General features: G+C 37.0%; 2 protein-coding genes across 12 annotated transcripts in view; both read left to right on the top strand.

The window, feature by feature from the left end:
* LOC6581539 (serine/threonine-protein kinase mig-15) overlaps nt 1–21,609 on the top strand; it is a 33,579-nt gene extending 11,970 nt beyond the window's left edge. Inside the window, exons 3-18 of one of the 11 annotated variants that reach the window (XM_032731624.2) lie at nt 7,514–7,958; nt 8,029–8,271; nt 8,338–8,843; nt 8,900–9,082; nt 10,117–10,137; nt 11,193–11,560; nt 12,368–12,542; nt 14,023–14,916; nt 16,985–17,131; nt 19,080–19,772; nt 19,841–19,996; nt 20,155–20,322; nt 20,389–20,538; nt 20,609–20,743; nt 20,917–20,991; nt 21,058–21,609. In XM_032731624.2, coding sequence (XP_032587515.1) covers nt 7,514–7,958; nt 8,029–8,271; nt 8,338–8,843; nt 8,900–9,082; nt 10,117–10,137; nt 11,193–11,560; nt 12,368–12,542; nt 14,023–14,916; nt 16,985–17,131; nt 19,080–19,772; nt 19,841–19,996; nt 20,155–20,322; nt 20,389–20,538; nt 20,609–20,743; nt 20,917–20,991; nt 21,058–21,231 — 4,533 coding nt within the window. In that variant the 3' untranslated portion in view covers nt 21,232–21,609. The remainder of the gene's footprint in view (nt 1–7,513; nt 7,959–8,028; nt 8,272–8,337; nt 8,844–8,899; nt 9,083–10,116; nt 10,138–11,192; nt 11,561–12,367; nt 12,543–14,022; nt 14,917–16,984; nt 17,132–19,079; nt 19,773–19,840; nt 19,997–20,154; nt 20,323–20,388; nt 20,539–20,608; nt 20,744–20,916; nt 20,992–21,057) is intronic. The other 10 variants (XM_015161896.3, XM_032731625.2, XM_015161899.3 and 7 more) reach the window with 10 other exon arrangements.
* Nucleotides 21,610–23,478: 1,869 nt separating this feature from the next.
* LOC6581538 (60S ribosomal protein L8) lies at nt 23,479–24,721 on the top strand. The gene is made up of 3 exons (XM_002007230.4): nt 23,479–23,503; nt 23,707–23,846; nt 23,933–24,721. Exons 2-3 carry the CDS (start codon nt 23,709–23,711, stop codon nt 24,563–24,565), a joined length of 771 nt encoding a protein of 256 aa, XP_002007266.1. The 5' UTR covers nt 23,479–23,503; nt 23,707–23,708; the 3' UTR covers nt 24,566–24,721.
* The last annotated feature ends 81 nt before the right edge of the window (nt 24,722–24,802 follow it).

The raw sequence follows: 24,802 nt of genomic DNA, 5'->3' as shown, positions 1-24,802 counted from the left end.
TATCGATTGTTTAACTTTCAAGGTTGCTAGCTTAAAGTAAATATTTAACAAATTTACTGATTAAATATGCAAACAAGAGAGCGAGAGAAAGAGGGAGGGAGAAAAACAGAGGGATTAATGCATGGACGCAATTTCGTGATTAGCTTTGATGTTCGTTTCTCACTTTGGGGCATTGAAGTTGTGTTTCCAGCGATTTATGAGTGAAAGTTAATTTATTTCTTTTTCTGATTATTTATTTTTTGTGGTATTCAAATTTTCGTTGTTGTTGATTTTTTGCATGCATCACGTACAATGCGTCGCCTTTGTTTGGATTGTGTGTTAAGGGGACTTATCTAACTGCTGGTCCCTTATAAGCATATTGGTTTACAATGCCACCGCAACAACAACAACAACAATAACTAAATGCCACTCCATAATGTTATCTTTATTATGTATGCATTATAAATGAACTCTTTGAGTGTACATAATTGGGCGACAATGAAGAAGCAGCAACCGAGTGAGAGGCAGAAGCAGATACAGAGACAGAGATAGAGGCTTCAGCCCACTAGATCAAGTTGTACTTCAATCTGTAAATTGAGTTTCATCCCAGAATGTTGACCCGCAGTTGACAAACTTTGCATTTTGATTTGAGTTTTCCTTTGCCTTAATTCATTTAATTTCCCAATAAACGGAGTATAGAACGTTTTTAATTAATTACGCACTCTCCCTCACACTCGCTCACTCTCACTCACTCACTCAATCAATCAATCAATCAATCATGGACATGAGGGTAAGCTTAACTGCCAAGCGGAAGTGTTTGTGACGTCATCAAGACTTGAACTTGAGCAAACTTCCAGGCGTTAAATATATATGTATGTGCATATATACATATATATACTTGTGCCGAATTTATATAACAAATACAAACACACGTTGAGCAAACTGTAAATTATCTTTTGACATAATTTACGCCTGCTTATCGCCCGGCAAAATACAATGAAAATCCATGCGAAATTTTACACAAATACATATGTACATATGTGTATGTATATGTGTATGTTTTGAAGGATGGCATCAACATTTGAAAATAGCATTTGGTGAATCAAAAGTAACTGATTGATAAGTGAAATCCAAACCAAATGAAAAGAAAAACCCAAGCAAAGGTTCTTTTTATATATTCTGATTTACAATTATGAAAAATTCTTTAATGATTATTAAATGTATGAAATAAAATATGAATGGCGATTAGATCTTTGATAAATTTTTGATATATTATATGATTATGTTATTGAGTAATAAATAATTGTATAATGATATGAATGTGTATATGTATAATGATATATAATAAAATCAATTAAATGTTTATATATGAGAAAAAGAATTGCAGATGAGTTATCGATAGAAAAATGTTAAACTGATACTGCTTATGGTATACGGCAATATATTATATTATATATCTTAGATATGCACACATATATACCATACATTTACAGTATAGCCTAATCCAGGAAGTCACTAATCCAAACATCCCACACATTGGGAATGTTGGGATTAGCAAGTCTCTGCACTGGGGAAGCTATACTGTATGTATATAAGACATTCTGATAGAAGAAAGCAAATGTTTAGATTGAGAAATTTTCGTATTTAGAAATGGATAGATAGTTCTGGATAAAAACTGATACAGATAGATTGTATGTAGATAGAGTGAATATATAAATAGAAGTATAACTAATTATATATATCTTTAAATAATATGAGATATGATTATATTATCTTGGTATAATTATAAAGGTAAAGGTGAGCAAAATTCATATATATATAACTAAGCCTAGAGAGTATAGTTTATTCTTAGATAACCCGATGACTAAGGTTCATATAACCGTCTAATCTAAAGCAAACGACATTTGTTTTTATTTTATTACTTAAGCTAAAATCAAGTTTACGTTTGAAATAGAAAACCAAATCAAATAAATAAATCTACAAACCGCAAATCGCGCTGTGAGTCAACTTTAACTAGGTGTTTAATATACATATATAAATACGAGTATATATATATTTGAATATATAAAGTAATAGTCAAGATTGTGAACCTTTCATCAGCTTACATAATCTTATTGAAATAGATTTTTTGTTGGGAAGTTTTTTTTTTCGTGAACGTAATATTAAAGAGCATTTGAGAAGAAGAAGAGGCGAAACATCAAACAAAATAAAACAAGCTAACTAGGTTAGCCAGGTGCAAGTCAAATGGCAGCCCAGACAGGTAAACAGGCCAGGTGAACCTGGCTGACTTTGGGGTTGTAGGGGCGGGGCTTGGCCTATAAGCCTTTTTATTTCCCCAACAAATAAAACACTTTGCAGCCACTTTTGATGCTGTGCATTTAAGTTTAATTGAATAAAAGGCACTTAGAAAGAGGGAGAAAGATACACAGAGAGAACGAGTGAGAGAGAGAGAGAGAGAGAGAGAGAAGGAACTTTAGAGAGCTTGCTGATTCATCGTTTCTATATTTTTAGCTTTTCAAGTTATTTTATGCATAGTTTAAACTTTTTATTGTTTGTTATTTTTTCTTCTTTTTTCTAAATTGCGATTTTATGTGCCAGCTGCACGCATTGCACGATTAGCTCGAGGGGTGGGCAGAGCAGGGGAGATGTGGGAAGGCGTGGCTGCATACACTGCACAACAAAGTTCAATTGTTGCGGCCATTTAAGTGCAGTTTGAAAAACTACTTTGATTTCTGGGTTAATTAACTAACGGCAACAGCAAACAACAATTGGTAATTGATGCGCCGTACACAGAGTCAAGCCCCTACCCCCTCCCTCCTTCCATTCTTCTCTCGCCCCCTTTGGGCAATTGTGTGTAATCACCTTAACGCGTTTTTTATGACTCTGGCGTTAATATACCCTGCCATTTAAGTTGCGCTGTGGGTTCTATAATAAAATCTTTTTTTTTTTGGTTTTTTTTTTTTTAAATTTATTTCAAATTTTTCTAAAGTGTTAAGTAATTGAATTCTCACTTAACCTCGTATACTATCTTTAAAATTGGGTTCCTTTTCTTTTCATCCACTAATCAGTATATTTGTTAGCCATATATGGCTTATCATAACTTCATGATATATTATTCGTACTATGCCCATACTATGATACGAGATAGACGTATATTAGGTGTTAAATTTTCATTTACTAAGCAAGGTATTTGATAGTCGTATATGCCCTGCAATGAGTGCAATTCTTTGATTTCCATATACATATCTTTACACTAAGATACACCTAGCATAGATAAAGGTCTCTCGCTTTATCACCCAAAACTATTTATTTGCTAAGCAGAGTATAACCTAGTCGTGCATGCCCTGCCTTTGACTTGAATTCTCATTTATTTGGAATTTGGAGCCACACAACAAATTTGCACACGATTGTCGAACGAACTGTGTGAAGTGAGGGCGAGAGGGGCGCAGCTGCAAAGGGAGGCTGTTCACTAAAAGCTTGCGCAATGCTTAGCAAACGCAACAGCTGCTGCTGCTGCTGTTGCTGCTGTCAGTGTCTCTCCCCCCGCCATGCCACAGATTGCCGGAGACATAGAGGAGAGCCAAATTCTGTGGGCCAGTGGGGCAAGCAGCAGCAGAGGCAACATCATAGCCCACAGCCAATCGAGGCGGGCAAAAAACCACTTGACGCATCGCACGGGGCGTGGTGCGTGCTGCGTGGTTTGCAGGTCTTCGTAATACAGGTGGCTGTGGCTGCTAATGCTGCTGCGCCCTGTGCAATTGAATTGTGGTTAGCAGAGGAATGGGTGCAACTAGATCTAACTGTATATATATATATATATATTGTTACATGTATATATATTCACATTGTTTAATATGCAAGCTCAATGAGCAAAGTGGAGCTAGGTGTACGTGTGTGTGTGTGTGTGGTGTGAAATGGAGTACTTCAATGTGGTTGTAGATGCTGGTGTTGCCTCCACTTTGATCTACTGCCGACTGCGACTGCTGCTGCTGCTGCCTTTTGCGGCAGTTTCTATTATACAATACGCATTGTTGTAGCAACAAAAAACTCTTGACGATATAGACACATACAGATACATATGCATATTCTCTTGTCTTAGAAATGTTCATATTATTTCAAATATTTATTTCATATATAAATCCATAAATACCTTAACCTCATTCATAGCGCTTTGCCTTATTCATATTTGAAGTTAGCATTTATTTAAATAACCGTCATAAACATCGAATTTGACTAAAAAGCTTCATCAAATATATTAAACAATGTCTGCTCATATTTGTTTAATATATTTGTTCCATAAACTTGTTCACAGCTCTTAAAAGGCATTTCTTTGCCTTAATAGCTGGCATTCATATTTGAAATTAGCAATATCTTATATATAGTTATAAATTGCCCCATCTCTAGCTATATTGTTCATTTGACTTTTTCGTTCCATGGCAAAGCTTTTTCCCCTTGCTCACTTTTATCTAACGCTTTAAGAGCATCTTTTATCTTTAGCCTTTCAACTCTTTTTCGCTGCCTTCGTCCACTTCTTTTTATTTTTGGCTTGCCTCAGTGAATTTCCATTAGTCTTTATTCTATTTACTCATTTACACACACACACTTACACAGAGAAAATTCACTTAACTTTATTGCACATTGCTCAACATTTTCCATTTTTCTCTCTCTCTAATTTTCCCAATTGGATTCTCTGGTGATTTGCATAGAACTCAAACTCAAACTCAAATTGAAACTCAAACTCAACCTCGAGGTCAAATCAAATATGTTCGAGTTAATCTGTTTAGTCATGTGTCCAAGGGGCGGGGCAGGTAGTGGGCAGTGGGGGCGGAGTAAGGGGCGTCGGTCATAAACTTTGTAGCAAATATTTGCAAAGTTTTTGTTTCCTATATGTTTTAGGCAATTTACACTGAAAGAGTAAAAGAAGAGAGTAAAATTTATATACGACATATTTGTTGACTCTCTCCTTGTCTCTCTCGCGCTCTCTCGCTTTTTCACCGTCTTTGTTGACTTATTGAGACGGCAAGCGGCATTGGGCTTGGGTAAATAAAGTAATTCACATACTTTATTACATGAGCGAAGCCGAAGAGTTTGTCATATGAAATCACGTTACGACAGCACGTAATTGTCTGATTATGCAGTCTCAAATATATATGTATATATATACATATATATGTATCTGTAAATGTAGCTGTGTATCTGTATCTTTTTACCAGAAATGTGCAATGTGCGTGTTTTTGTTGTTGTTGTTCTTATTTGGTTCTTTTTCGTTCAGTTCATTCTTCATTTTTTTATGACTTCGATTTGTCGCTGCACTTTTCATCCAAGCGGTCGTATGTATCTGAGTATCTGTCAGATACTTGTGCTGAAACTGAATACTTGTGCCTAGGTAGGCAATCTATTTGCGAACAGCTGCACATCCATTGTTGACTTTACCTTTTGAAAAACATTTTTAACTCGTTTTCGTTTTCGTTTTCGTTTTGGGTTTGGTTTTGGTTTTGCTTTTCGTCATCATCATCATCATCATCATATTCTTCAATTATATATTTTTGTCGCATTCAGCAGTTTCTTTGCTTCGAATCTCGTCGATTTATTTGCTTTTGTTTATTGTACGTTTATTTATTTATTTATTTGCAGTTGCTGATTCTTCTTGAATTGTTTAGCTCTATTTGCGATAAGTTTTGCGAGTGATTCATAAAATTTATTATTTATTTCGATGCTCGTTCATGAACTGTTGAGAGTTTATTTAGCTATGAATTGAGGTTGGCGACTGGAAATTTATAGTTTTATTTTTTGTATTTATATTTCTGATATTGTAGAAGTGGTAGCGAGTATCGTGCAGTCGTTAACAGCCGACAGCAGCGTACTTTATTGTTTTTCCTTGTATTCCATATTGCGGCAATCGTAGCTTATAAAAATTCACTTGAATTCTTTGCAATTGGCCATTGGCAACTGGATGCGGCTGCTCACAAACTGGTTGCACCTGCTCTGGCAGCTTGGCCAATCTATAGCCAATCGATTTTCACTCTTGGACAGTTTTCAGCTCCATTAGTGCATGTCATTAATTTGACCGAGCACCGTTAGAATATGAGAAAAATTGCTGGAAAATGTGTTTCCAACTCTTAGCTTGCTCAAATTTGTTGTCTAATAGCATTTTGATAGAATCTACCAAAGCAAACGCCCCGCTGGCTAATCAATAAAACCAAACTATCAACAGCTTCAGCTGCTTTTGCTTCCTCTTCCTCTTTCTCTGCTAAATTATTATCTCCTCTCGTTAGGCACTTGATTTATTATGGTTAGAGCGTAGAGCGTCGAGCACAGCTGCTCTCGGAGCTTCAATTAAAACTCTATTAAATGCAAAGTGACTTTAAAACAAGCAGAAGAAGCCGCAGCAGAATCCGATAAAGGAGAGCATAAGAGACGAGGATGAGTTTTGGCCCAGTGAAGCGCTCTCTATAAACTGGTTAGGGAACAACTCAATTTTAAACGGCAATTCAATTTATGACTCTGATTAAAGCGACAGCTAATTGAAATACATTTTTACGCCTTGATTGACTGACTGACGGCAGTTGACGGCAATTGACTTATGCGCATAAACAGTTTCCAAGTCACGTTATATTTCAATTTAAGCCAAACTAAAGGAGTTGAGAAAAAGCTAAACAAGCTTTCATCTGAGTGTAAGAAAAAAACTATAAATTTATATAGAAAGTTTATTAGCAATCAATAGTTTACTGATTGATAAACCTGTTTCTGGCAACCGTGTTTAAATATATTTTTTTAATATATCAAAAGGTAATATAGATATAGAAGAGACAACATAGAATTTGAAAAAATAAAAATAAAATTACCAGATCATAAAAAAGGTATTCATATAAACATTTAATAAATAATAATAGCACTTTTGTAAGATGTACATAATTCAAGATACTTTTAAAACACACCTCGCTTATCTATATGTGTAGAACATAAAACTAAAAATATTCCATGAATCTGCACAGTTAGCTCATAATTATAGTTGACTTTAAGCTATACTAAACAAGCTTAAACTAAGACATTGTCTAGTTCATAAGTCAAAATGATCTACAACTAAGCAAGAGGCCTTAGATTATAATTCAACATGCAGTATAATTAGCTGTGGCTTATAATTCAAACTGATAATTGAATAATTATACTTAAATAGCAGACAACATGCTGCCCATTGCCCATTGCTAGTGCTCGAAAAGTGCATTTAGAGCTGGTTGTTTACTTCCATTCGCTTTGTGACGCATTTTATTGACGTCGTCAACGCCTGCGCTCATGGTCAGCGAAATTGGCGTTGTTCGCGAAGTATGGAGCGCGTCGAGTTCAAGCGTCTATGTGACTATGTGAGACAGCGTCAAGGTCGCATGGCAATCCACACCACAACATAAACTGATAAAGAAAGACAAAAGAATAAACAATTTGCTAATAATATAAATTTTTATATACACAAAGTCAACTCTACTTAAATCTTCTCTCTTCTTTCTCTCTCTCTCTCTTTCTGTCTCTGTTTCTGTAGGGCCGTCATACAAAAACTGGTCAGTTGGCTGCCATAAAGGTGATGGATGTCACCGAAGATGAGGAGGAGGAGATCAAGCTAGAGATCAATGTGCTTAAGAAATACTCAAATCATCGCAACATTGCCACCTACTATGGTGCATTCATTAAGAAATCGCCGCCCGGCAAAGATGATCAGCTCTGGCTGGTCATGGAGTATTGCGGCGCTGGCTCCGTCACCGATCTGGTCAAGTCCACAAAGGGTCAGAGCCTGAAAGAGGAATGGATCGCGTACATCTGCCGTGAAATCTTGCGCGGCCTCAGCTATTTGCATTCGAACAAAGTCATCCATCGCGACATCAAGGGCCAAAACGTGTTGCTCACCGATAATGCTGAGGTCAAACTGGTTGACTTTGGTGTCTCCGCGCAGCTGGATCGCACGATAGGCAGACGCAATACATTTATTGGTAAGCTGAAATTCACGCATGACTCATGCGCGGCGTCGAGTCTAAACTTGTCTTTTTATTGCGCAAACAGGTACGCCCTACTGGATGGCACCGGAGGTCATTGCCTGTGATGAGAATCCAGAGGCCACATACGATAATCGTTCAGATTTGTGGTCGCTGGGCATCACAGCTTTGGAAATGGCTGAGTCACAGCCGCCGCTCTGCGATTTGCATCCGATGCGTGCGCTATTCTTGATACCACGCAACTCGCCGCCGCGTCTCAAATCCAAGAAATGGTCCAAGAAGTTTCAGGGCTTCATTGACACGGTGCTAGGTAAGGCGACTGCAAAGAAACCCTGTCGTATATCGCATATATTTATCTATTTAATGCCACTCTCAGTTAAGGACTATCACCAGCGGCCTTACACCGAGAATCTGCTGAAGCATGCCTTCATCAAGGATCAGCCAACGGATCGACAGGTGCGCATACAGCTCAAGGATCACATCGATCGCTGCAAGAAGCGCAAGCAGGAGAAGGAGCGTGAAGATTATCGCTACTCGGGCTCGGACAACGATGATGACGAGCCGCAGCTGGCCGGTGAGCCCAGCTCCATTATCCAGGCGCCGGGTGGCGATACACTGCGTCGCAACTTCCAGCAAATCCAAGAGGGACGCATGGCCGCCGAACAGCAACAGCAGCAGCAGCACCATCAGCTGCTCGCTCAGGCCCAGGCCGCTGCCCATGCCGCCGCCCAGGCCCAACTGCATCAGCAGCAACAGCAAGCTGCCGCCGCCGCAGCAGCAGCTGCGCACGCAGCCCAGCAGGCGCAGGTGGCACAGCAACAGCAGCAGCAGCAGGCGCAGGCCCAACAGCCGCAGGCCAATCGCCAGCAGAAGCCAACATCGGTTAGTGTTGTCACGATAGCTGCACGTCCTAATCTTACGCTTCTGAACTCTTGCAGCGCCAACAGATTGAGGATCCTGGTCCGCCGGCACGCCCACAATTGCCACAGCGCTTGATTGTGGTGCCAGATCCACCGCATGCCAATCGCCCATTGCCACCGACGCCCAAGTGTGGTGAGCCAGCGGCACAAACGCCGCCCCAACAGCTGCAGCGCAGCTCTCAGAACAATTTCAAGCCATCGGTGCGTATACTAAATAAACGGAGAGTGGCATTGCGTCCCTTTGGCTAGAGAAGCCTCGAGGAAATCTTAGCTAGGAGAATGTCTTGATAGAAGGCAGGACTACAGCTAGATGACAGATGAGAATAGGCAGCAGGAATTTATTAGTCAGGAGTAGTAAAAGCTCTATAAAGATGTCATAGTTGAACAAACTTAGAGCAAGTAGAAGAAGGATGTTTTCTTTATAGACTACAAATTTTCTATAAAGTTTGTTAGAAGCATTTTCATTTGCAGAACTCAGAATAGATTTTATCTATGCTCTTGAATTTATTGAAAAATATACTTAAACGTTAATTCAGAGTAAATTTTATACAATAGAATAGATTTGATATTTTTCCTATGCTCAAAAGAATCACATGCAAGTGCATTAGCAGCATTAGTTCTTATATAGGCTACATTCTTTAAAGTTTGTATAAAAGTTACATTTTATGCTTAAAATTACCATTTGAGTATCTGAAATAGTCTAACCAATTAGACTTAACATCGCTAAAGGTGGAATAAGCTTGATTAAGCTAACCCAATTGCGAATATTTACAATTACTTTTCATTTTATGAGTTTTACATAGTTAGATAACTTTTCTGCGTATAATAGTCCCCGCCCTTTTCAAAAACCCCGCCCATTTGCGCTTACAGCTCATACGTAAAACCCCCCCCTTGTGAAATCGCAGCTCATTTATAATTTATACCTGTAAAAATCCAATTGTACGATTGTATATTTACGATATGATTTTTGAACTTCTTTTATTTTCATGTTTTGTGCGCCTACCATATAACATATATGCATATACATATACATATATCTATGTAAACTATATACAAATCGAATTTATGATTTCGCTCATGTGTGTGTATGTGTGTGTGTGTGTGCGTGTACATCATCCCGTTGCGTCAACTTTGTGTAATATGTATATCAACCAACGTATAATTTGTCAAACACTACCAAAAAAAACAAAACAAAAATACCAAAAAAAATACTACACATGACAATCATACAACAGTTACCACCAAGGAGACCTGAGGTATGTTTTTTCCTATCATTTATCATTTGTAGCCTTGCTCGCTCGCTCCTCTCTCTCTCTCTTAGTCTCTATCTCTATCTCTGTTTGTCTTTCATTTGTGTATTTTATGCTTGTTTTCATTTTTTATTAGTATTTTATATGTATATATGTAATGCTCTCTCTTTTGTGAGCCACCTTTGTCAAAATTCTAAAAAACAAATTTTTTTCGGAGGTACACACAAAGCAAAAATACTGAAACAAATAATCAAATATAGCCAGCCCCCATGCACGTGCCCACTAATCCACAGTAAACCAACAACTAAAATAAAAAATACCAAACAACACTTTCCATTTTCCAAATGCAACTAACCAAATCAGAAACCCCTAAACTGGTTCTAAACAAAAATTATGTTGCTGTGATTGATGCGTTTGTAATGCCAAAAAGTATGATAAAAAGAAACCTTAACTAACCCCGGCAAGTTTCATAGATAAAACAAGTAAGAATGTGACAGTCGGATGACACCGACTGCGTAATACTCGTTCACGTTTACAAAGATAGCTGAGAGACTGATGTAATTGAATCTAATTACTTGTAAGATACAACTTGATCGAATTTATATATATACGTAAGCGTATATCTTCCAAATATTTTTGCACCCAACCAATATTTGTGAACGAGCATATAAAAGAAGAAGAAGAAATACTAACCGAGCTTTCTCTAATGTTTGGAACTGTTTGTTGTTTCCTTTAATTATCTATCTATATAAGAAGTGTAAGGTGTAAACCAGTCTAATTCTCTCTTTTCATTCCACCCCCGAAAATATATACAAATGCATTTGTTTCCCGTTACAACAAACTCCAACAACAACAACAACAACAATTACTGTGGGTACCACGTGCAAACACACAAACTCCACTACATTAAATTACACTACACTACACAACATACACTACACTACACCACACCAAACAACACACAAAAATCCTCCGTGTGAATTCGAAAAAAAAAAACTTGACCCGAAAAACATTTTGTAAAATATGAAAAAACATACGAAAAAAAAACCAAATACCTGTAGGATCATTTGGATGTGTTAGCAGCGCAATTAAATGAATTGGGCGTGGTCTCCTCCCAACAGCCGCAGCCACAGACAGCAGCAGCAGGAGGCGGCGGTGGACAGCAGCTGGCACAGCCGGAGGCGCCGCCACGCAACAATCGACAATCGGGCGCCGGCAATGGAGCCATCTGTGTGTCGGCCTCCTCATCGTCATCGTCGTCATCGAAGCCGGCAGCCGCATTGCCATCGCAGTCGAACAATCATTTGGGACAGCCGGTGAATCCGTTGGATCCGCTCGACAGCAGCGACTCGGACAGCGAACCGGACGAGCCCAACGATCGTGCACGCAACGATGGCACTCTACTGGCCAGCGATCCGCCCAAACCGCTGTAAGTAGTCGCACACTTAAATACCCTATTCAAAAAAAAGACACAAAACGGCAGGCGTGGCAACATTTGCAATGCAACAAATATAAACAACAAATATTGCATGTTTATTGCAAAACACGCACGGTAATTTATAAAAAAAATTTCTATAATGGTTCTATTTGTGTTTAGGCAAGCTTTGATGGAATGAAAGAATTTTCAGTAAAGAATAACTAGACTTTTTTAAGCAGTGACTGGACTGACCAGACTGGGTCTGATAAGTCTTGATTAAAAAATACCAAAAGTCTATTCGAAAATCATATTTAATATACTTTAAAGTTTAAATAAAAAATCAAATTTTGATATAGAAAATAATTGGTTAATTAAATCAGGTTCAGATCATACAAAATGTTCTACTTCTTCCGATAGTATGGCAACTGCTGATTACATGAATTGATTGCATTCAAGATGAAAGATGAACTCTTTTTATATATTACAAACACAATATAGTATAGAGGAGGTTTGTTTAAAAAGTTCTGTGAATTTCAAATAGAACCATAAAAATATCAAATTTATCATGTTAAGCAAAAATGATCAAAATATTGAAACATTAACATTAACATTCGCAACATTCTTAACTCTCACCCACCACCGTTATTTAATGCCACCCCACCACCCACCATCCATAATCATCCTCACTTTCCACCTCCTCACATTGATTTTCATGACACAACAATTTTGGTTTGATTTTCTGCCGCCCCCGTTTTTTGCGTTTTGTGTTTTTGGTTCTCTTCCTTGGTTCGTTCCGTTTTGGTTTTTTTTTATGCTCAGACCCGAATTTTCATATAGGCCCGGCCTGGGACCCGTTTCCGAGGATACGACAACAGCAACAACAACAACGACCACACCGCTGAGCCATGGCAGCGGCGGTCCACCAAATCGACCCTTGCCACCGACCCCAGATGACGACGATCAAGCCGGCGATCGAACGCTGATCATGAAGCGCGTAAGTCCGAAGCTCAAGCTAAATTCAAATTATTTACTCTTTAATCTAAAAACTATATATAGTATCTAGTTTCCTTTTAGTATATATTTCTTTTAGTTTAGTTTTTAGTTAAATTTTTCATTTTCTTGAGATATTTCTATCGAGAGATACGCAGAATTTAGTTTCAGGTTTATTTTGACTAGGCAGCTGTACAAAATGTAATTAGGGTTAAAGGATTATAAAAAAAAAAAAAAAAAAACATTTATATAAATATATATATATTTTAATATTAGTGCAAAGTTTTGGCTGGTTATGGTTCTATTTAGACAACTTTTAGCAGCAATTCCTATTTAACTCTTTTAACCAACCAAGATAAAGTTAATTTGAGATTTAGTTTAAAATATATATTATAACTTACTTATTTCTAATACTAAATACATATTTATCTATTTTAATTAGTATATTACGTAAACAAAAACAAAAAAAAACACACATGGTATGAAACTTTTTTCGTGAATTTCTTTTGTACAAAGTTCTTATGTTCCACAACAACTATATATCATTTTATTAGTCAATCATAATTTCAAACGAATTTCGAATGTTCCTCATTTTTGTTTTTTTATTATTTTTGTAAAAAGTGAAATGCACAGGTGCTCAGAATGTTTACACGGGCACAATTCACACCTTTGAGAGCTGGAAAACTAAACGATTATGAACGAGTTTTATGGTTGTTTATTTAAAGAACGACAAGAATTGGGTCTAAAAATTAATGTTTCATTGCTATTATAATCAAATTAAGTTTCAAAATAATCGATAGCTTATCGATTTATGCATGATTTGTCGAGAACTTTAGCTATATTAAGGTGATTTAACATTATGTAGCTGATATATCTATGATTTATCGACTGAAATTTGTTGATAATCGATTATCGCTCATTGCTGCTATTAACGAATAACTCATAATTATTCGATTATGATAACAGTCAATAATTTAATAACAAATCGATAGGCCTCTGTTATCTGAGAGATCGAAAATTGATTTGCTTGATAGTTTCTCTAACATAGTTTTCCAGCTCTAAGGCATATTTCACACATACATATACTTTGTATATATATATAAAAATATTTGATATAAATGGCAACCGATATAAAACGATTTCCGCGGGGTTTTATATCATGCGGCACCTGATATGATTATGAAACGTATGTAAACACACCTTTGCACCTACAAGCAACAAGCCCCAAATCATGTCATTCGTACGTACATAACATAAATAAGGAATGCAATGCAATGAGAGAATTCATGAAAAACTTTCCATGCGGTTTTTTTTTTCATACCTGGGTGTAGATAGCCAAAAAAAAAAACAACTTAGAATGTAGAAATGTAAAATGCAAGTGAACAAAACCAAAACAAACAAAAACCTAACAACAATTCTTCTCTTGCGCTGATACTCACAACAACAACAACAACAACCACAACATGTTAAACAACTGTAAACAGAAACTAGAACAAAACGTAAATCGCTTACAAAAATCCGCTTCCACTTCGCATGCGCCGAGGCGAGCCGAAGACGTAAAGCTTCTGCGCGAGTGGGACTTCGATCGCTTCTTTCCCAAAAAACCGAATGCTGCTAGCGGCGCTGCCAGCAGCAGCAGCGGCAGCAGCAGCACCACGGCAAGCCTCAGTCGCAGCTCGAATTTGAGCACGCTTAAGGTGGAGGCAAAGCTGCAGCGCGCCAGCGTCGCCGAGGCCATAGCCCGACCCGTGCCGAAAGGCTATCAGCCGTTAAAGGGCGCCAGCTCCTCAGCTGGCGTTAACATTGCCAAAGAGCTTAACAGCAGCAACAACTTAACACAGCAGCAGCAACAGCAGCCTCAGCCTCAGCCATCGGCACAGCAGCTGCAGCAGCAGCCGCAGCACAAACGTCAGGAATCCGACTCGAAGCTGCCGAGCTTTGTGCGCGGCTTTCGACGCGAGAACTCAGACTTTTTCCCGTTAGCTAAGCGACATTCGGCAGTGTTCAGCGGCAGCGCTGCCAGCATCAAGAGCGGCACCAATGCACAGCTGCCGTCGCAGCCGGTGCGCACCAGTGCCATGTACCAAAGGAACAGCATTTACAACAGCAGCAGCAGCGGCAGCGGCAGCAAGGAGAACAGCGCTGCCGCTGCAACGGATAAGACCAAAGCGACAGCCACAAAGCAAGCAGCTCCAGCAGCAGCGGCGCCCACTAAGTCCAGTTGGGCTAATTTAGATTTTCTCCGTCCGCGTCGCGAAAAGACTGAGTCTGTCATTGTGTTGCAGAATGCTGCACAGCGTGCGCAGCAGCGCCAGCAACAACAGCAACAAACGCAGCAACAACAGCAACAGCTACAGCAGCAGCCGCAGCCGCAGCAGGTAAACGTTCTCAGTTCGCACGCATCAAAAAACAGACAATCAAAAGAACAAAGCCGAAGCTGAAAAGAAAAAAAAAACTTTTTAAATATCGTTCATTATTGTGTTTTGTCTTGGCGCCAGAAACGTAAACCAAACCAAACTACTTAAAACAAAACCAAAAAAAAGTACAAAGCGTAAAAAAATTGACCATTTGGCTAGAATTTTGATACTCACCGCAAGAACATCAACAACAAAAACACAACACACATACATTCGCATCGCCCGCTCTCTATCTCGCTCTGTCTCACCCACTACATCTATCTGTTGCTCGCTCTCTCAACTACCATTGCCATTGCCATTGCCCTTGCAGCTCCTGTTAATAACATTGCACTAACAGCTCGTAAATAAGCGCTGACTACGCATAACAACAGAAGAAGACAGCAAAAACAGTGTTAACATTAAACATTTCGCTTTGATTTATTTTGATTTATCTATGTAAATTTATGTTTGCTGTTTTCTGATTTTGTATGTATGTATTTCTTAACTGCTTTTGACCTTGCCAAGCATGTTTTTTAAATTTTTTTTATTTGCATTTGGTTTTCGATTGCTTATCAGAGATACCAACTTATTCTAATTGGGAACACACACATAACATTAACAGCAACTTGTATATAACATAAAACTTGTCTATGGCTCCAGAATTCTGAAATGCTTGAATAACATAAAATCTTGATAAATATGCATAATAAAACAAAAGCATTTGGTATTTGTAATTGGGACACCGAATTTAAGTATTAATAACGGTAAACAAGCCATCGTATATGTATATAATTTTATTATACCCATAGAAAAAAAAAAAAAAAAATCACAAGTTCGAATGCTAATGAGATGCTAAAAAAAACAACAAACATTTTGCTAGCTTAAGTCTTAAGCTTTTCCTATCTGGAATCTGTAAATAATCTCATATCATGGTTTTTATTATATGTAGTATAAATATATACATTTCAAGTTTTTGGCACATTTTTTAAAGCAGCATGTGAAAGTACATAAGCTGCGTACGTTCATAGGTTAGATAAAGTAGTTAAGAGCTAAAATAGAGCAGAATTTTTAGACAGGAGATCATCCTAAACAGAAGTAGACGAGGCTAAACTGATATGAATTTTGGAAAAGAAAATTTTTGTTATTATTTTATGTTAAATAATTTTCTTATAGACCATAATAATTTCATTTCTGATTTTTTAAGGAATTATAGACAAACTGTACATAAAGTTTATATAATAAATTATATATATATAGACTTATCCATTTTTAGCAAAGCCTTAATTTTCTATTTTCTACTTTTTGCCGCTTTAGCTCTTGCTTTCGTTCATTTTATTTGCCTAGCGAATTTTGTTTGTTAATGCTTACAGAAAATGTTTTAATTTGATTTGCAAAAAGTTTTCTTGGTTTGGTTAGGCTTCAATGAAAAGTTTTTGATCAAAATTCTAAAAAAAAAAAAAAAAAAGAGAAAAAGCAAAACCGCAATTTTTCTCTGATGTTTTGCAAAATTGAGCAACGTTTTGCCTGCTGCAAAAGATGAACAAGAAACCAAAAAACTTCCTTTAATTAATTATAAGTGCCTTATGTATATGTACAACACAACTTCCAGTTTTAGAAACGGAATGTTTTAGTTCGTAAGCTTTTTTTAAATTGTGTTGAAAAAGTTATTAAATGAAAAGACATTGTAGGCATCTCTTAGTATACCTAAGTATCTCATTGGCATTCATTTAGCTTTCTCTCTCTCTCTCTCTCTCTCTATCTATCTGACACTGTCTCTCTCTTTATCTGTTACTCTTAGTCCTTTACTTTTTCAATTTGTTGTTTATTCATTACCGTTTACCCTTCTTTATTTTGTGTTACATTTTTCAAAGCATTTATATAACATTCATTTACTCGTTTTTTTTTTTTTTTTTCCGTTTCGATTTCAACAAATTTATGAACTTCATAAAAATAAAACAAAACTTTTGATTGCAAACTTTTCTCATATCTTACTGCCAACTCGCTCTCACACTTACACATTCTTCTCTCTTTCTCTGTCTCGCTTAAATAGAACCGTGGAGTAGCTGGCAGTGGAGCTGGAGGGGATAACAGCGGCCTCGGCACCCCCGGCACACGCACCAGCAGCGTTCTGCCCGATCTGCTTAGCCAGGCGTCACCGGCCACGCCTCCGCGCCACGATAAATCATCCAGTGAGGAGGTGAGTAGCGCCAATACATTACCATTAACAGCCATATACATATATATGTATATTGTGCGTTCATATCGAGCGATTCGATTTTTTCATTGTGTGTTTTGTGCGTTCAACTTTTTTTTAATACTGTTTTTTTTTTGTGTTTTTACTGTTATTTTTTTTACAATATCGAAAGATCAAATGCAGTTTTAAATCGCGTCATTCATCGTCTATATCATAAATTACTTTATGGGTTTTATTTATCCGTTCAATCAACTTGATTGAAATCATGAATTCAATTACATATTCGCTTATCAAGCACTTAACATTCTGTTAATCGAACAGAAATCGTATCTTAAGCACTTAACAGCTGTCAATGTAACAGAAATCGTCCTAATCCTTTATCATTCTGTGTGCGTAACAGACAACGCACACAGCATTCTGTTAAATGAAGTCCCAGTTAAAGTGGATTAAAGTTTAGTTTAGCTTGATTTCAGTTAAGGAAAATTTATTTGAAGTGTAAAATTATATTATTTTTCTTCAGAATATTTTTTTTTATATATGTTTTATTCGTTTCTACTACTGCTGACCCATTTCAATATGATCTAACACTTACAATGTGACTAATCCAATAAGAATATCTTAGCATTTAAACAAGTTTCTTTGACGTGGAACAAAGTTCATTATGAAGAGCGCGTAAAACCAAACAAATAGTTTTTACAAATTGATCGAATTCCGAAAGAAAATTCAAATATTGTCAAATTAAAAAATGTGCATGCAAATCGTAATTTTTACAAATGCATGTCCTCTTATTAAATCATTCAAAAAAAGAAAAATTTATTTAATTATAACCAAACTTAAAAAAAAAAAACGTTACAAAAAACTTTCTTCTTCTTAATTGTGCTTTGTCTTTCCGCAACGTTTGAGCTGATGGCCACTACGATATATTCTAACAAATTACAAAATACAAATCAATTACAAACAAACCAAAAATTTACAATAGTAAGTATGATAAACAACAAACAACAGCAATAGTTTTCAAAATATACCAACAAAAAATACTCTGCCTAAAAATCTACCAAACAAAAAAAAAATGATTTCCAACTACCAAACATTTGTGTAAAGTTTTAATTATTATTATTTCCAAATGTCTCATGTGATATTGTATATAATATATAAATAGTGCAGGGCTTCTTTGTTTCTATATATATAATTTTTCGCACCACGAATGCTATTTTAAGTTTTCCTGACTTTGTATATATCCAAATACATATTTCTGTTTGTTTTCATTTGTTGCGTTCCACTGTGATCGCAATGTCTCTGTCTCTGTCACTCTCTCGCTCTCTCACTGTTCTACATTTCATAGCAGGCAGCCTAATGTCACTGTCACTGTAACTAACATTTCGTTTTGTCGTCTCGCTGTTATCGCTCTGTGTACATTACAGACACATTACAGAGAGCTCTGCTCTACATTCTTATTGTTTTTCTACACACACACACACACACACACAGACATATATATACACACAGATACACATACACACGCACAAACTTATAAATCAATATATAAACTATTGTTTATAAAGTTTTTATTTACGATTGGCCTCTGGGGAAAGACTAAACACATTTTATTTTTGTTAACAATTCTCTCTCAGCTCTGTTTACATTAATGCAAATATTTATAAATATTTTTGGCTATTGTTTATTGTAATTTTAATTGTTGCTCAATATTTAACCATCCCACACACAAACACAAGCATACACGAACCATCCCAATCCACCCCTCAGCATGTTTAATTAATTAATTTTAATTTGTTGACAACTCGAAGACTAATTGAAATTTTTTTCTTGCACTTTTTCTATTTTCTTTTCTTTTTTTAAAACCAAAACCGAACGAACGAAACGAAAACAAATGAATAAATCAATCAATCAATCAATCAATCAATCAATCAATCGAACTATCAATCAAATAAAGTATCAAGCGGCCATTAGCTCATCCGTGCATTCCACGCCATCGAAATCGTTTATCGCTAGCAGCGGCAGCGGCGTCGGCAGTGGCAGCGGCAGCGGCTCCAGCTGCGTCGTCAACAGCAGCGCTGCCAACGTCAACGTCGGCGTTGGCGGCCATGGCCATGGCGGTGGCAGCGTTGTCGGTGGTGTAATTATTAGCGCTAATAACTCACCACAATCGACCATCTCGCTGGCCTCATCCAAATCGAATTCGCGACAAAATTCGCCAAAGAATTCGATTAGTAAAACGCGTTCTTCCAGCAGTATTACTAATTTATTGCATAAATCTGCTTCTTCCTCCTCTGCGAACATTCTACACCTGACACCCAACTCAACGCTAACATCGTCCACATCAACAACAACCGCAACGAATGCCTCCAATCACTTGCCACCCCATGCGTACGCCCTGCAACAGAAACAACGCAGTTTTCTCACCTTTGGCTTTGGTGCCGGTGGCTCTGGGCCGACGCGTCGTGAGTCGACGGTCAATGTCAATGTCACGCCCACATCCCATGAGGCGGCCAATGATACGCCCGAAATTCGTAAGTATAAGAAACGTTTCAACTCGGAGATCCTCTGCGCCGCCCTATGGGGTGTCAATTTGCTAATTGGCACCGAGAATGGACTCATGCTGCTCGATCGTTCCGGTCAGGGCAAGGTGAGCAAAAGGAATACAGTATATATATATCTATGGAATATTACTAATGGAATCCTTTATTTGTACAGGTATATCAGCTCATCTCGCGTCGCCGTTTCCAGCAAATGGAGGTGCTAGAGGGCCAAAATATATTGGTCACCATATCGGGCAAAAAGAATCGTGTGCGCGTCTATTACTTATCCTGGCTCAAATCGAAGATCTTGCGCACCGATGGACTCTCCGATGTGAGTTAAACGGAGTTGAAATGGCAAAGATATTGCATATATTGCATGATAGTTTATAGAGTATATATGTATACTCTAGATAGATATCTCTACTTATGTATCTTAAGTATCAATTTGGCATATTTTATTCATGTAATCTCATCCTTTTTAACCCACAGCAAGTGGAGCGTCGCAATGGCTGGATTAATGTGGGTGATCTACAAGGTGCTGTACATTTTAAGATTGTCAAATACGAGAGGATTAAGTTCCTAGTGATTGCATTAAAAGACTCAATTGAAATTTATGCATGGGCGCCCAAACCATATCACAAATTTATGGCATTTAAGGTGAGCTCCGACACTATCATCAATATCAAATATCTATATATCATTATTATATTATTAACTTAATAGAATTTCGGTGAACTGGAGCATCGCCCCCTTTTGGTCGATCTCACAATTGAGGATCAGTCGAGACTGAAAGTGATTTATGGTTCTGCTGAAGGTTTCCATGCGGTTGATTTAGATTCAGCTGAAGTATACGATATATATCTTCCTAAGCATGTAAGTGTCATTGTATATTAATGTTCACTATACCCTGTACTAATTATAAACAAAAATTCATTATATACAGACTCAGGGTGCAATCATTCCCCATTGTATCGTGGCGCTTCCAAATTCAAATGGCATGCAACTCCTTTTGTGCTATGACAATGAAGGCGTCTATGTGAATACTGCCGGTCGTGTATCCAAGAATATTGTGCTGCAGGCAAGTATTTGATAGAATAAAACATGCCATGTACAGTGAAGACTGGCTGTAAGAACTAAACGAAAATGTTTGCTTTGAAGTGCAGTTACTGCATAGAGTTTTCACTGTACCTTCATATATATTCTATATGCAATCTATATCTATATTAATCTATTTATATTCTTCCTTTGCAGTGGGGTGAAATGCCTACCTCGGTGGCCTACATTGGCACTGGACAAATTATGGGCTGGGGCAATAAAGCAATAGAGGTACGTCTCACATAGGACAACTACAGTGAATACACGATATATACTCATATTGATTTGCATTTACAGATACGTTCCGTTGAGAGCGGCCATTTGGATGGTGTGTTTATGCACAAGAAGGCGCAACGCTTGAAATTCCTTTGCGAGCGCAATGACAAAGTATTCTTCAGCAGTGCCAAAGGTGCTTCATCGTGTCAAATCTATTTCATGACGCTCAACAAGCCGGGCATGGCCAATTGGTAAAGGGCCGTCGTCGGGCTGACCCTAGACCCACTTCTTTGTTATTATTTTTGGCAACTGAACAACAACAACTGCAACAACATTTTCTACTTATTTTACAACTTTCAAAAAAGAAAGGAAAAACAAATATCTAAGGAAAACACAGACGACACACACATACACACTTAGCTCGTTTAAGTAAAAAGTGCATAATCTTTAAGTGAGAAACAACATCCTATACATATTACACACATACAAACACACACCATACACTCACACACACACACATCAAAATGTGCTTATGAATTAAAGTTCAGTAAATGGAAAATCGTTTCAATTAGTAAATGTGCTATAAAAATAAATTAAAATGTAGCTCTCATAAATGGGAGTGCACAATTTTAAGCGAGCGTTAAATAATGTAATAATAATTATAAACAAAAATAAGCAAAAGCCAGAAGAAGAAGAATATGTAAAACAGCATTGTAAAAGGCGACAGATAGGATGGACAACAATATTTACCCTAAGCTCACTCGTCGAGGTTTTTAATTTTCTTGAAACACACACAAAGTTGTTTATTACACACACGCGTTTGATTAGCAACACACACTTACATATGCATATGTATTTTACATACCTAAAAAAAAAGTAAGAAAAGTTAAACAAAGCAAAAGGAAAAAATTCCCCCCAAGTAATTTATGCACATACAAAATAATTTCATTTCAAATGTCATTTTAAATTTGTGTGCATATATATATAAATCTACATATATATATATATATTGTTTTTTCTACTTATATTATTATTATTACATTATATATTAATTTTTGTGCCCGCAAGTTAAACTTAAGTTCATGCCAAGGCAAAAACTCGGAGGAAAACTTTACGATTCGCAAATTTAGTTTTCTTTCACAATTTGAATTTATTTTTTAATGTGCGTGCAAAAAAGGTTAAAAAAAAATAAATAAATAAAATATAAAAAAAAAACATTTACATTTATATCAAATTATAAATTAATGTGTCTCTGCTCATTTTTTATGAAAATAAAAATATAAACAAAAACAAATAAGCGCCATTGTAAAAACTAAGTGATAAATAAAAGCAAGTAAATAAAAATATTGATAATTGATGAGTAAATGTGTAAAATATAAAATTTAAATTAAAAAAAAAATTACTAATACAGCAAGCAACAAAAACAACATGAAAAATATATATGCTTAACGTAAATTCTTGAAGCTAATTATGAGATAATTGATCGATTGATCAGTCAAAATCCATGTCATATTTGATGGACAAGTGAAAGCAAGATTGAAGGGGCAAATCGATGATGAATCTAGTTAAGCTGCATTTTTTACCGAACTTTTATACAGAACTTACAAAAAACAAAAATGAACTTAAAAAAAAAAACGAAATTCTATTTAAAAAAATGATAAAAAGCTAGCATGTTAAAATTGGGAAAATAATGAACTCAATTAGATATTGATTGATTGATTGATTGATAAACTCGGCTTTTGTGTGCTTTGCATTCTCATTGTATTGTTTTCTTGTTTAGATTTCCATTTGTTTATTTTTGGGAGAATTTTACAGTTTAATTATTAAATATGGCTACGTTGCAATATACATATATACATTCACATTCTTTAGCAAATCGGCACACTATAAAATGCCTGCTGCAATACACATCCACACACTCACGTATGTCAAATTAAACTGGCGATTAATGCTAAAGAAAAATAATAATAAAAAAGAAAAACAAATTTATAAATTATTCTTTTTTATTTTAAGTTGAAAAACGAAATGCAAAAAAGGCAGAAAATATTTAAAAACTTGTTTGTTTTTGTGTTATAAAAGAAATTAAAAAAAAAATAAATAAATAAATAAATGTATACCCATGTCCCACACATATATTTAATAATGTTCTTTAAACAAAATGCACTAAAATGCAATTTAAGAAACCGAATTAGTAATAAAATGCTTACTTTATTTCTAAAATAAAACAAGTAAATTGATGATGACGAAATGAATGTAAATCTAAATCATAAAAAGAATTATATATAATCTGAAAATTAAAAAACAAAAAAAAAAACAAAAAAAAGAAATAAAAATCAACTGCAATTCAAATTGAGTCTTTTCGATTTCTTAATGGGAGCTACGTAAATCGATTACCGATAGCAGCAATTGGTTGAACAACACTGAACAGCTGACGGAAAACAGCGTGAAGTTGGCAGCGCTAAATGTCAAACTTTGACAATATGCTTATGTCTTCCTCTTCTCTCTTTTCTTTTTTACCCGAGCATCGGTAGGTGTCGATTGCTGAAAAGATAATCGTAAAATTATTATACCAAACTGCAACATCGCAAAAAAATAATAAGCAAAATGTTTGAAATGTGGCCTTATCTGGCATATACATAAGATATTTGTAAAATTTTGCAGTCTTGTTAAATGAAAATGAATCATATTGTAGTGTGCAAAACATTAAATGTTTTTTCTTGCAATTCATAGAAATGGGTCGTGTAATTCGTGCACAGCGTAAAGGCGCCGGTTCCGTCTTCAAGGCGCACGTCAAGAAGCGCAAGGGAGCCGCCAAGCTGCGTTCTCTGGACTTTGCCGAGCGCTCTGGCTACATTCGAGGCGTCGTCAAGGTGAGTTTTTGTTGTCATATCTGGCAACAGCTGCACATAGATATGATGGTTAATTGATTGGTATTTGTTTACTGTTTTTCTTTTAGGACATCGTTCACGATCCCGGTCGTGGTGCTCCCTTGGCTGTCGTTCACTTCCGCGATCCCTACCGCTACAAGATTCGTAAGGAGATGTTCATCGCCCCTGAGGGCATGCACACTGGCCAGTTCGTCTACTGCGGCCGCAAGGCTACTCTGCAGATTGGCAACGTAATGCCACTTAGCCAGATGCCTGAGGGTACCATCATCTGCAATCTGGAAGAGAAGACCGGTGATCGTGGCCGTTTGGCGCGTACCTCTGGCAACTATGCCACCGTCATCGCCCACAATCCTGACACCAAGAAGACTCGTGTCAAGCTCCCATCGGGCGCCAAGAAGGTCGTCCCATCGGCCAATCGCGCCATGGTCGGCATTGTTGCCGGCGGCGGTCGCATTGACAAGCCCATCCTGAAGGCCGGTCGTGCCTACCACAAGTACAAGGTGAAGCGCAACAGCTGGCCTAAGGTGCGTGGTGTTGCCATGAACCCTGTGGAGCATCCCCACGGTGGTGGTAACCATCAACATATTGGTAAGGCGTCCACAGTCAAGCGTGGCACATCCGCTGGTCGTAAGGTCGGTCTCATCGCTGCCCGTCGTACTGGTAGGATTCGTGGTGGCAAGGGCGATAGCAAGGACAAATAAGCGAGATCTGGAGGAGTACGTTCCGTCTGAAATCGGCGTAATGCTTTACAGTGTTACGTTGTTCAGTATAATTGTGCATATGTATATGGGAGAGCTGTATGTGGTCAACATGCAATTGACACGACGGAATAAAATTTATTTCTAAATAAAACAAAACTATCTGCCTTTAATATGTGTAAATATAAAGTTTAATAGTAAAGATTACATTTTTTCAATAGGCGGGAACTATATACCCGT

Source organism: Drosophila mojavensis, unplaced genomic scaffold (assembly GCF_018153725.1).
Source record: "Drosophila mojavensis isolate 15081-1352.22 unplaced genomic scaffold, ASM1815372v1 contig_74, whole genome shotgun sequence".
NCBI classification, from domain to species: Eukaryota; Metazoa; Arthropoda; class Insecta; order Diptera; family Drosophilidae; genus Drosophila; species Drosophila mojavensis.
Note: the sequence above shows the minus strand (reverse complement) of the source record. Positions and strands in the feature narration are given on the sequence as shown.

Coding starts and splice junctions, on each gene's coding strand:
- LOC6581538 (XM_002007230.4), top strand. CDS start 23,709: ATGGGTCGTGTAATTCGTGCACAGCGTAAAGGCGCCGGTTCCGTCTTC. Junction 23,847..23,932: donor ACATTCGAGGCGTCGTCAAG/GTGAGTTTTTGT, acceptor TTTTTCTTTTAG/GACATCGTTCACGATCCCGG.